The sequence below is a fragment of the Notolepis coatsorum genome (assembly GCF_963971535.1).
Source record: "Notolepis coatsorum genome assembly, chromosome: 2".
Taxonomy (NCBI): Eukaryota; Metazoa; Chordata; class Actinopteri; order Aulopiformes; family Paralepididae; genus Notolepis; species Notolepis coatsorum.
The window spans coordinates 55,229,503-55,241,249 of record NC_140166.1 but is presented as its reverse complement, the minus strand read 5'-3'; the positions used below and the strand labels follow the sequence as shown (position 1 = coordinate 55,241,249).

The 11,747-nt window shown below is 48.4% G+C and overlaps 1 protein-coding gene across 2 annotated transcripts in view; it reads left to right on the top strand.

Moving 5' to 3' along the window:
* The window catches only part of hnrnph3 (heterogeneous nuclear ribonucleoprotein H3 (2H9)), a 52,721-nt gene extending 41,295 nt beyond the window's left edge, over positions 1-11,426 (top strand). For both annotated transcript variants that reach the window (XM_084309091.1, XM_084309092.1), the window contains exons 10-11: positions 7,909-7,965; positions 8,891-11,426. In XM_084309091.1, the coding sequence (XP_084165217.1) occupies positions 7,909-7,965; positions 8,891-9,147 (314 nt within the window). In that variant the 3' untranslated portion in view covers positions 9,148-11,426. The remainder of the gene's footprint in view (positions 1-7,908; positions 7,966-8,890) is intronic.
* Positions 11,427-11,747: the final 321 nt, after the last annotated feature.

Sequence of the window (11,747 nt, the reverse complement as noted above, 5' to 3'; positions counted from 1 at the left end):
CCTTAGAACAGGCTGTCATCCCCACCTGCCTGAAGAAGTCCACTATTATCCCTGTACCCAAAAAATCCAAGCCTGCTTGCCTCAACGACTACCGCCCTGTAGCTCTCACCTCCATAGCCATGAAGTGCTTTGAGAAGCTAGTAAAGGGCTACATCTGCTCCTCCCTCCCCATCAACATGGACCCCCTGCAATTTGCATACCGCCCCAACAGGTCCACGGAGGACGCCATAGCCCATGTGCTGCACACAGCAGCATCACACCTGGACAAGAGGCAGGGGAACTATGTGAGAATGCTATTCATCGACTACAGCTCGGCATTCAATACCATAGTCCCCTCCATACTCATAGCCAAGCTCAGGGACCTGGGCTTGAACTATGACCTCTGCCAGTGGGTCTTGGACTTCCTGACGGGCAGACCCCAGGTGGTGAGAGCAGGCAACTGCACCTCCTCATCCATCACCCTCAACATAGGGGCCCCCCAGGGCTGTGTTCTGAGTCCCCTCCTCTACTCCCTGTACACACACGACTGTGTGGCTCAGCGGAGTAGCAATACAATCATCAAATTTGCTGACGACACAGTGGTGGTGGGCCTGATCTCTGCCAACGACGAGAGGGCCTACCTGGAAGAGGTCAAGGTCCTGGCGGAATGGTGCCAGGAAAACAGCCTCTCCCTGAACGTCAGCAAAACAAAGGAGATGATTGTGGACTTCAGGAGGTCGGGGGTCAAGGACTACAGCCCCCTCAGCATCGACGGGGCACCGGTTGAGAGAGTCAACAGCTTTAAGTACCTCGGAGCCTACATATCCGAGGACTTGACATGGACCACACACATTGACAGTGTTGTGAAGAAGGCACGACAACGCCTCTACTTCCTCAGGCGCCTAAGGAAGTTCCAAGTCAGTCAGAAGATCCTTAAGAACTTCTACTCATGTACAATAGAGAGCATCCTGACTGGCAACATCACCTCCTGGTTTGGGAATAGCACTGCACAAGACCGAAGCAGACTACAAAGAGTGACACGTTCAGCCGAACGCACAATTGGAGGGGGGCTCCCCACCCTCCAGAACATTTACAACAAGCGGTGCAGGGGCAAGGCTAAGAGAATCATTAAAGACTCCAGTCACCCGAACAACTGCCTCTTTGAACTGCTGCGGTCAGGCAAGCGATACCGGAGTCTCAAGGCGAGCACAGAAAGACTCAGAAGAAGCTTCTATCCCCAGGCCATCAGGCTGCTAAACGAACAATGAACACTACACAACAACAACCATCAAACGCACATAGCACACACATCCACACGCACACACTCACTTTAAACAAACACACTGTAGCACCCACTCCACACACTTTATAGCACACACTCACTTTAAACAAACACACTGTAGCACCCACTCCACACTTTATATTTATTGATGAAGGATTGCACTACAACTCGTACACCTTACTGTAAATTGTACCTAAATTGTACCTCATCCCATTTCTGCTTTGCACTATATAGTACTGTACATTAGTACACTGCATAGTATTGTATATTATATGGTAACTCAGTTACGTCTATTCTGCATCGAACATTGTACATATGTCTATACTGAACACTGACCTCATTTTCTACTTCTAAATTACATGCTATACTATGTTATTTGATACTATCTTGTCTAGCACAGTCTCTGGAGCGTAACAGTAAGAAGCATTTTTTATGAAAGTATTCTGTACTTCTGTATGACAACTATTAAAGAAACATGAAACTTGAAACTCTTATACCCCTCTCCTCTCCTCTTATACCCCCTCTCCTCTCCTCTTATACCCCTCTCCTCTCCTCTTATACCCCCTCTCTCCTCTTATACCCCCTCTCCTCTCCTCTTATACCCCCTCTCCTCTCCTCTTATACCCCCTCTCCTCTCCTCTTATACCTCCTCTCCTCTCCTCTTATACCTCCTCTCCTCTCCTCTTATACCTCCTCTCCTCTTATACCTCCTCTCCTCTTATACCCCTCTCCTCTCCTCTTATACCCCCTCTCCTCTCCTCTTATACCCCCTCTCCTCTCTATACCTCCTCTCCTCTCCTCTTATACCTCCTCTCCTCTCCTCTTATACCTCCTCTCCTCTTATACCTCCTCTCCTCTTATACCCCCTCTACTCTCCTCTTATACCCCCTCTCCTCTCCTCTTATACCCCCTCTCCTCTTATACCCCCTCTCCTCTCCTCTTATACCCCCTCTCCTCTCCTCTTATACCTCCTCTCCTCTCCTCTTATACCCCCTCTCCTCTCCTCTTATACCCCCTCTCCTCTCCTCTTATACCCCCTCTCCTCTCCTCTTATACCTCCTCTCCTCTTATACCTCCTCTTCTCTTATACCTCCTCTCCTCTTATACCCCCTCTACTCTCCTCTTATACCCCCTCTCCTCTCCTCTTATACCCCCTCTCCTCTCCTCTTATACCCCCTCTCCTCTCCTCTTATACCCCCTCTCCTCTCCTCTTATACCCCCTCTCCTCTCCTCTTATACCCCTCTCCTCTCCTCTTATACCTCCTCTCCTCTTATACCTCCTCTCCTCTTATACCCCCTCTCCTCTCCTCTTATACCCCCTCTCCTCTCCTCTTATACCTCCTCTCCTCTTATACCCCCTCTCCTCTCCTCTTATACCTCCTCTCCTCTCCTCTTATACCCCCTCTCCTCTCCTCTTATACCTCCTCCTCTCTCCTCTTATACCTCCTCCTCTCTCCTCTTATACCTCCTACTCTCTCCTCTTATACCCCCTCTCCTCTCCTCTTATACCCCCTCTCCTCTCCTCTTATACCCCCTCTCCTCTCCTCTTATACCCCCTCTCCTCTCCTCTTATACCCCCTCTCCTCTTATACCTCCTCTCCTCTCCTCTTATACCCCCTCTCCTCTCCTCTTATACCCCCTCTCCTCTCCTCTCCTCCCCCCTCTCCTCTCCTCTCCTCTTATACCCCCTCCTCTCCTCTTATACCCCCTCTCCTCTCCTCTTATACCTCCTCTCCTCTCCTCTTATACCCCCTCTCCTCTCCTCTTATACCCCCTCTCCTCTCCTCTTATACCCCCTCTCCTCTCCTCTTATACCTCCTCTCCTCTCCTCTTATACCCCCTCTCCTCTCCTCTTATACCCCCTCTCCTCTCCTCTTATACCTCCTCTCCTCTTATACCCCCTCTCCTCTCCTCTTATACCCCCTCTCCTCTCCTCTCCTCCCCCCTCTCCTCTCCTCCCCCCTCTCCTCTCCTCTCCTCTTATACCCCCTCTCCTCTCCTCTCCTCCCCCCTCTCCTCTCCTCTCCTTATACCCCCTCTCCTCTCCTCTTATACCTCCTCTCCTCTCCTCTTATACCCCCTCTCCTCTCCTCTTATACCCCTCTCCTCTCCTCTTATACCCCTCTCCTCTCCTCTTATACCCCCTCTCCTCTCCTCTTATACCCCCTCTCCTCTCCTCTTATACCCCCTCTCCTCTCCTCTTATACCTCCTCTCCTCTCCTCTTATACCCCCTCTCCTCTCTCTCTTATACCCCCTCTCCTCTCCTCTTATACCTCCTCTCCTCTCCTCTTATACCCCCTCTCCTCTCCTCTTATACCCCCTCTCCTCTCCTCTCCTCCCCCCTCTCCTCTCCTCTCCTCTTATACCCCCTCTCCTCTCCTCTTATACCTCCTCTCCTCTCCTCTTATACCCCCTCTCCTCTCCTCTTATACCCCCTCTCCTCTCCTCTTATACCCCCTCTCCTCTCCTCTTATACCTCCTCTCCTCTCCTCTTATACCCCCTCTCCTCTCCTCTTATACCCCTCTCCTCTCCTCTTATACCCCTCCTCTCCTCTTATACCCCCTCTCCTCTCCTCTTATACCCCCTCTCCTCTCCTCTTCTCCCCCCTCTCCTCTCCTCCCCCCTCTCCTCTCCTCTCCTCTTATACCCCCTCTCCTCTCTTTACGGCGCTCTATCCGCGTTACATCGCCCGCGGTACCCCCTCTCCTCTCCTCTTATACCCTCCTCTCCTCTCCTCTCTCCTCTCCTCTCCTCTTATACCCCTCTCTCTCCTCGTCTCTCTCTATACCCCCTCTCCTCTCCTCTTCCCTCTCCTCTTATACCCCTCTCCTCTCCTCTTATACCCCTCTCCTCTCCTCTTATACCCCTCTCCTCTCCTCTTATACCCCCTCTCCTCTCCTCTTATACCCCCTCTCCTCTCCTCTTATACCCCTCTCCTCTCCTCTTATACCCCTCTCCTCTCCTCTTATACCCCCTCTCCTCTCCTCTTATACCCCCTCTCCTCTCCTCTTATACCCCTCTCCTCTCCTCTTATACCCCCTCTCCTCTCCTCTTATACCCCCTCTCCTCTCCTCTTATACCCCCTCTCCTCTCCTCTTATACCCCCTCTCCTCTCCTCTTATACCCCCTCTCCTCTCCTCTTATACCCCTCTCCTCTCCTCTTATACCCCCTCTCCTCTCCTCTTATACCCCCTCTCCTCTCCTCTTATACCTCCTCTCCTCTCCTCTTATACCCCCTCTCCTCTCCTCTTATACCCCCTCTCCTCTCCTCTTATACCCCCTCTCCTCTCCTCTTATACCCCCTCTCCTCTCCTCTTATACCCCCTCTCCTCTCTCTTATACCCCCTCTCCTCTCTTATACCCCTCTCCTCTCCTCTTATACCCCTCTCCTCTTATACCCCCTCTCCTCTCCTCTTATACCCCCTCTCCTCTCCTCTTATACCCCCTCTCCTCTCCTCTTATACCCCCTCTCCTCTCCTCTTATACCCCCTCTCCTCTCCTCTTATACCCCCTCTCCTCTCCTCTTATACCCCCTCTCCTCTCCTCTTATACCCCCTCTCCTCTCCTCTTATACCCCCTCCTCTCCTCTTATACCCCCTCTCCTCTCCTCTTATACCCCCTCTCCTCTCCTCTTATACCCCCTCTCCTCTCCTCTTATACCCCCTCTCCTCTCCTCTTATACCCCCTCTCCTCTCTCTTATACCCCCTCTCCTCTTCTCTTATACCTCCTCTCCTCTTATACCTCCTCTCCTCTCCTCTTATACCCCCTCTCCTCTTCTCTTATACCTCCTCTCCTCTTATACCTCCTCTCCTCTCCTCTTATACCCCCTCTCCTCTCCTCTTATACCTCCTCTCTCTCCTCTTATACTCCTCTCCTCTCCTCTTATACCCCCTCTCCTCTCCTCTTATACCCCCTCTCCTCTCCTCTTATACCCCCTCTCCTCTCTTATACCACCTCTCTCTCCTCTTATACCCCCTCTCCTCTCCTCTTATACCTCCTCTCCTCTCCTCTTATACCTCCTCTCCTCTCCTCTTATACCCCCTCTCCTCTCCTCTTATACCCCCTCTCCTCTCCTCTTATACCCCCTCCTCTCTCCTCTTATACCCCCTCTCCTCTCCTCTTATACCCCCTCTCCTCTCCTCTTATACCCCCTCTCCTCTCCTCTTATACCCCCTCTCCTCTCCTCTTATACCCCCTCTCCTCTCCTCTTATACCCCCTCTCCTCTCCTCTTATACCCCCTCTCCTCTCCTCTTATACCCCCTCTCCTCTCCTCTTATACCCCCTCTCCTCTCCTCTTATACCCCCTCTCCTCTCCTCTTATACCTCCTCTCCTCTCCTCTTATACCTCCTCTCCTCTCCTCTTATACCTCCTCTCTTATACCCCCTCTCCTCTCCTCTTATACCCCCTCTCCTCTCCTCTTATACCTCCTCTCCTCTCCTCTTATACCCCCTCTCCTCTCCTCTTATACCCCCTCTCCTCTCCTCTTATACCCCCTCTCCTCTTATACCTCCTCTCCTCTCCTCTTATACCTCCTCTCCTCTCCTCTTATACCTCCTCTCCTCTTATACCCCCTCTCCTCTTATACCCCCTCTCCTCTCCTCTTATACCCCCTCTCCTCTCCTCTTATACCTCCTCTCCTCTTATACCTCCTCTCCTCTCCTCTTATACCCCTCCTCTCCTCTTATACCTCCTCTCCTCTCCTCTTATACCTCCTCTCCTCTCTTATACCCCCTCTCCTCTCCTCTTATACCTCCTCTCCTCTCCTCTTATACCCCCTCTCCTCTTATACCCCCTCTCCTCCTCTTATACCCCTCTCCTCTCCTCTTATACCTCCTCTCCTCTCTTATACCCCCTCTCCTCTCCTCTTATACCTCCTCTCTCCTCTTATACCCCCTCTCCCCTTATACCCCCTCTCCTCTCCTCTTATACCCCCTCTCCTCTCCTCTTATACCTCCTCTCCTCTCCTCTTATACCTCCTCTCCTCTCCTCTTATACCTCCTCTCCTCTCCTCTCCTCCCCCCTCTCCTCTCCTCTCCTCTTATACCCCCTCTCCTCTCCTCCCCCCTCTCCTCTCCTCTTATACCCCCTCTCCTCTTATACCCCCTCTCCTCTCCTCTTATACCTCCTCTCCTCTCCTCTTATACCCCTCTCCTCTCCTCTTATACCCCCTCCTCTCCTCTTATACCCCCTCTCCTCTCCTCTTATACCCCCTCCTCTCCTCTTATACCTCCTCTCCTCTCCTCTTATACCCCCTCCTCTCCTCTTATACCCCCTCTCCTCTTATACCTCCTCTCCTCTCCTCTTATACCCCCTCTCCTCTCCTCTTATACCCCCTCCTCTCCTCTTATACCCCCTCTCCTTTTATACCTCCTCTCCTCTCCTCTTATACCTCCTCTCCTCTCCTCTTATACCTCCTCTCCTCTCCTCTTATACCTCCTCTCCTCTCCTCTTATACCTCCTCTCCTCTCCTCTTATACCTCCTCTCCTCTCCTCTTATACCCCCTCTCCTCTCCTCTTATACCCCTCTCCTCTCCTCTTATACCCCCTCTCCTCTTATACCTCCTCTCCTCTCCTCTTATACCCCCTCTCCTCTTATACCCCCTCTCCTCTCCTCTTATACCCCCTCTCCTCTCCTCTTATACCTCCTCTCCTCTCCTCTTATACCCCCTCTCCTCTCCTCTTATACCTCCTCTCCTCTTATACCTCCTCTCCTCTCCTCTTATACCCCCTCTCCTCTCCTCTTATACCTCCTCTCCTCTCCTCTTATACCTCCTCTCCTCTCCTCTTATACCCCTCTCCTCTCCTCTTATACCTCCTCTCCTCTCCTCTTATAACCCCTCTCCTCTCCTCTTATACCCCCTCTCCTCTCCTCTTATACCCCCTCTCCTCTCCTCTTATACCTCCTCTCCTCTCCTCTTATACCTCCTCTCCTCTCCTCTTATACCTCCTCTCCTCTCCTCTCCTCCCCCCTCTCCTCTCCTCTCCTCTTATACCTCCTCTCCTCTCCTCTTATACCCCCTCTCCTCTCCTCTTATACCCCCTCTCCTCTCCTCTTATACCCCCTCTCCTCTCCTCTTATACCTCCTCTCCTCTCTTATACCCCCTCTCCTCTCCTCTTATACCCCCCTCCTCTCCTCTTATACCCCCTCTCCTCTCCTCTTATACCCCCTCTCCTCTCCTCTTATACCTCCTCTCCTCCTCTTATACCCCCTCTCCTCTCCTCTTATACCCCCTCTCCTCTCTTATACCCCTCTCCTCTCCTCTACCCCTCTCCTCTCCTCTCCTCTTATACCCCCTCTCCTCTCCTCTTATACCTCCTCTCCTCTCCTCTTATACCCCTCTCCTCTCCTCTTATACCCCCTCCTCTCCTCCCCCTCTCCTCTCTTCTCCTCTTATACCCCCTCTCCTCTCCTTATACCCCCCCTCCTCTCCTACCCCCCTCCCCTCTCCTCTTCTGTCCTCTCCTACCCCCTCCCTTCTCCTCTCCTCCCCTCTCCTCTCATACCCCCTCCTCTCCTCCCCTCTCCTCCTATTATCCTCCCATCTCCTCCCTCCTCTCTCCTCCCCTCTCCTCTCCTACATAATATACATGATCCGTACGGATGCTTGATTGATTATGTCCGTCTACTGTATGTTCCACAGAACACCGTTACATTGAGCTGTTCCTCAACTCAACCTCCAGTGGAGCAGCAGAGATGAGTGAGTCACCCTTACCTTAACTCTAAATAACCCTTACCTTAACTCTAAATAACCCTCACCTTAACTCTAAATAACCCTCACCTTAACTCTAAATAACCCTTACCTTAACTCTAAATAACCCTCACCTTAACTCTAAATAACCCTCACCTTAACTCTAAATAACCCTTACCTTAACTCTAAATAACCCTTACCTTAACTAAATAACCCTCACCTTAACTCTAAATAACCCTTACCTTAACTCTAAATAACCCTCACCTTAACTCTAAATAACCCTCACCTTAACTCTAAATATCCCTCACCTTAATTCCAGTATATAGACTGTTTCTAAACACATGTTGTAGTCATTTAGTTCCAGTATATAGATTAGACTGTTTCTAAACACATGTTGTAGTCATTTAGTTCCAGTATATAGATTAGACTGTTTCTAAACACATGTTGTAGTCATTTAGTTCCAGTATATAGATTAGACTGTTTCTAAACACATGTTGTAGTCATTTAGTTCCAGTATATAGATTAGACTGTTTCTAAACACATGTTGTAGTCATTTAGTTCCAGTATATAGATTAGACTGTTTCTAAACACATGTTGTAGTCATTTAGTTCCAGTATATAGATTAGACTGTTTCTAAACACATGTTGTAGTCATTTAGTTCCAGTATATAGATTAGACTTTTTCTAAACACATGTTGTAGTCATTTAGTTCCAGTATATAGATTAGACTGTTTCTAAACGCATGTTGTAGTCATTTAGTTCCAGTATATAGATTAGACTGTTTCTAAACACATGTTGTAGTCATTTAGTTCCAGTATATAGATTAGACTGTTTCTAAACACATGTTGTAGTCATTTAGTTCCAGTAGTTCCAGTATATAGATTAGACTATTTCTAAACACATGTAATAAGTGATGACCTCTGTCTGTTCTTCAGGTCGTGGTGGGGGTGGTTACCACGGTAACTCAGGAGGAGGTGGGGGTGGTTACCACGGTAACTCAGGAGGAGGTGGTTACCACGGTAACTCAGGAGGAGGTGGGGGTGGTTACCACGGTAACTCAGGAGGAGGTGGGGGTGGTTACCACGGTAACTCAGGAGGAGGTGGGGGTGGTTACCACGGTAACTCAGGAGGAGGTGGGGGTGGTTACTACGGTAACTCAGGAAGAGGTGGCGGACTGCGAGGCGTGTTCTGATGACATCATTGACCCCTTCCCAACCCAACGGGCCTCTCTGACCAGCAGCGCTAACCAGGCCCCGCCCCCTGTCAATAACTCCTCCTCAACCAAGCCCCGCCCGTGTCAGTAACTGTTTTTGTTAGGGATGTCCGATATTATCGGCCTACCGATATTATCTGCCAATATTGGCATTAAAATGTGATATCGGAAATTATCTGTCGGTTTTTAAAAAAACGTTTTTTATTTTTATAAATTTATTTTATTATTATTTATTTATTTACCCAGGCAAGCAAGTAAGAACAAATTCTGATTAAATTTATTGTCAAAAGTATGCATAATGTTGTGTTAATTCCACAACAAGAGATATGTAATGTTAATTACCTGAAATTATTCCGTTTTTTGGGGGGGGGGGGAAACCCTGCATATATCGATATCGGTTGATATCGGTATCGGAAATTAAGATTTGGACAATATCGGTATATTGGTATCAATAAAAAAGCCAATATCGAACATCCCTAGTTTTTGTTGTTGTTTTTTAATGAGTGTATTCTAACTCATCATATTTTATCTTCAGCTAAAATTACACTTTTTCTTAGTTGTGACCTGGTCATGATCATAAACCACATGTTGGCAGTGATTTCTAACAGCTGTCCAGGTGTGTTGACATAAAAAATACAAAACAAAAAACACCCCAGACGTCCAATCAGCGTCTCTGATTGGTCACCTGATGCCACGGCTCCATTGGCAGCCATTTTGAACCCCTGAGTGGGACGCCATCTTTAACCCTTCATCTGAGTCTTCAGTAATCTGAGTCTTTAGTAATCTGAGTCTTCAGTAATCCCAGACCAGCTCCTTTCCTGAGTCTTCAGTAATCTGAGTCTTTAGTAATCTGAGTCTTCAGTAATCCCAGACCAGCTCCCTTCCTGAGTCTTCAGTAATCTGAGTCTTCAGTAATCCGAGTCTTCAGTAATCTGAGTCTTCAGTAATCTGAGTCTTCAGTAATCTGAGACCAGCTCCCTTCCTCTGAGTCTTCAGTAATCTGAGTCTTCAGTAATCTGAGTCTTCAGTAATCTGAGTCTTCAGTAATCTGAGACCAGCTCCCTTCCTCTGAGTCTTCAGTAATCTGAGTCTTCAGTAATCTGAGTCTTCAGTAATCTGAGTCTTCAGTAATCTGAGACCAGCTCCCTTCCTCCGAGTCTTCAGTAATCTGAGTCTTCAGTAATCCGAGTCTTCAGTAATCTGAGTCTTCAGTAATCTGAGTCTTCAGTAATCTGAGACCAGCTCCCTTCCTCAGAGTCTTCAGTAATCTGAGTCTTCAGTAATCCGAGTCTTCAGTAATCTGAGTCTTCAGTAATCTGAGACCAGCTCCCTTCCTCCGAGTCTTCAGTAATATGAGTCTTCAGTAATCTGAGTCTGCAGTAATAATCCCAGACCTGGTCCCTTCCTCCGAGTCTTCAGTAATCTGAGACCAGCTCCCTTCCTCCGAGTCTTCAGTAATCTGAGTCTTCAGTAATCCGAGTCTTCAGTAATCTGAGTCTTCAGTAATCTGAGTCTTCAGTAATCTGAGACCAGCTCCCTTCCTCCGAGTCTTCAGTACATTTACATTTACATTTACATTTAGTCATTTAGCTGACGCTTTTATCCAAAGCGACTTACAAGTTCTGTGCGACAAGACAGCAAGAAGGGTATAACTATCAGCTGAGTAACAATGTTCATCAAAGTGTTGCGTGTTACAGTGTAGGTTCGTTTATTAGGACAAGTGCATGACATTAAGGTTAGTCGGGGTTAGATTTTTTTTTTTTTTTTTTTTTTTAATCATTTCAGATAATTGTTGAAGAAGTGAGTCTTTAGTCGACGGCGAAAGATTAATCTGAGTCTTCAGTAATCAGAGTCTTCAGTAATCTGAGACCAGCTCCCTTCCTCAGAGTCTTCAGTAATTTGAGACCAGCTCCCTTCCTCTGAGTCTTCAGTAATCTGAGTCTTCAGTAATAATCCCAGACCAGCTCCCTTCCTCTGAGTGTTCAGTAATAATCCCAGACCAACTCCTTCCTCTGAGTCTTCAGTAATAATCCCAGACCAGCTCCTTCCTCCGAGTCGTCAGTAATAATCCCAGACCAGCTCCCGGGACAGCGCCTGGGAAATGTCAGCCAGTGTGTTTTTCTATATGAATGTTTTCACATGTTCAGTCAAAACAACAAAGAAACAAAAGTTGACAAAAAATAGGAAGCATATATATATTTGAGCTGTGAAATAACAGCTGTTGTACATTTTGCTGAATAAATTTTCTATTTAATTCTCTCTGTGTGTCTGAGACTCTTTCTTCAGCGCGGTGTGGCTGGTGACACTAGCATTCTTCATGAGGCTCGGTCTATTAAAGGGGCAGTTCTCCCCCCAAAAACATTTCCCTCCTACCCAGAGGGCTATCCATCCATCCATCCATCCAGATAGTGTTGGTGTGACTTCAGCCATAGAGATGTCCGACTAGATAGAGCCTGCGTCTCAATGAGGGTAAAGGTGTAGTAACTCATATGAATAGAGCCTGCATCTCAATGAGGGTAAAGGTGTAGTAATTCATATGAATAGAGCCTGCATCTCAATGAGGGTAAAGGTGTAGTAAT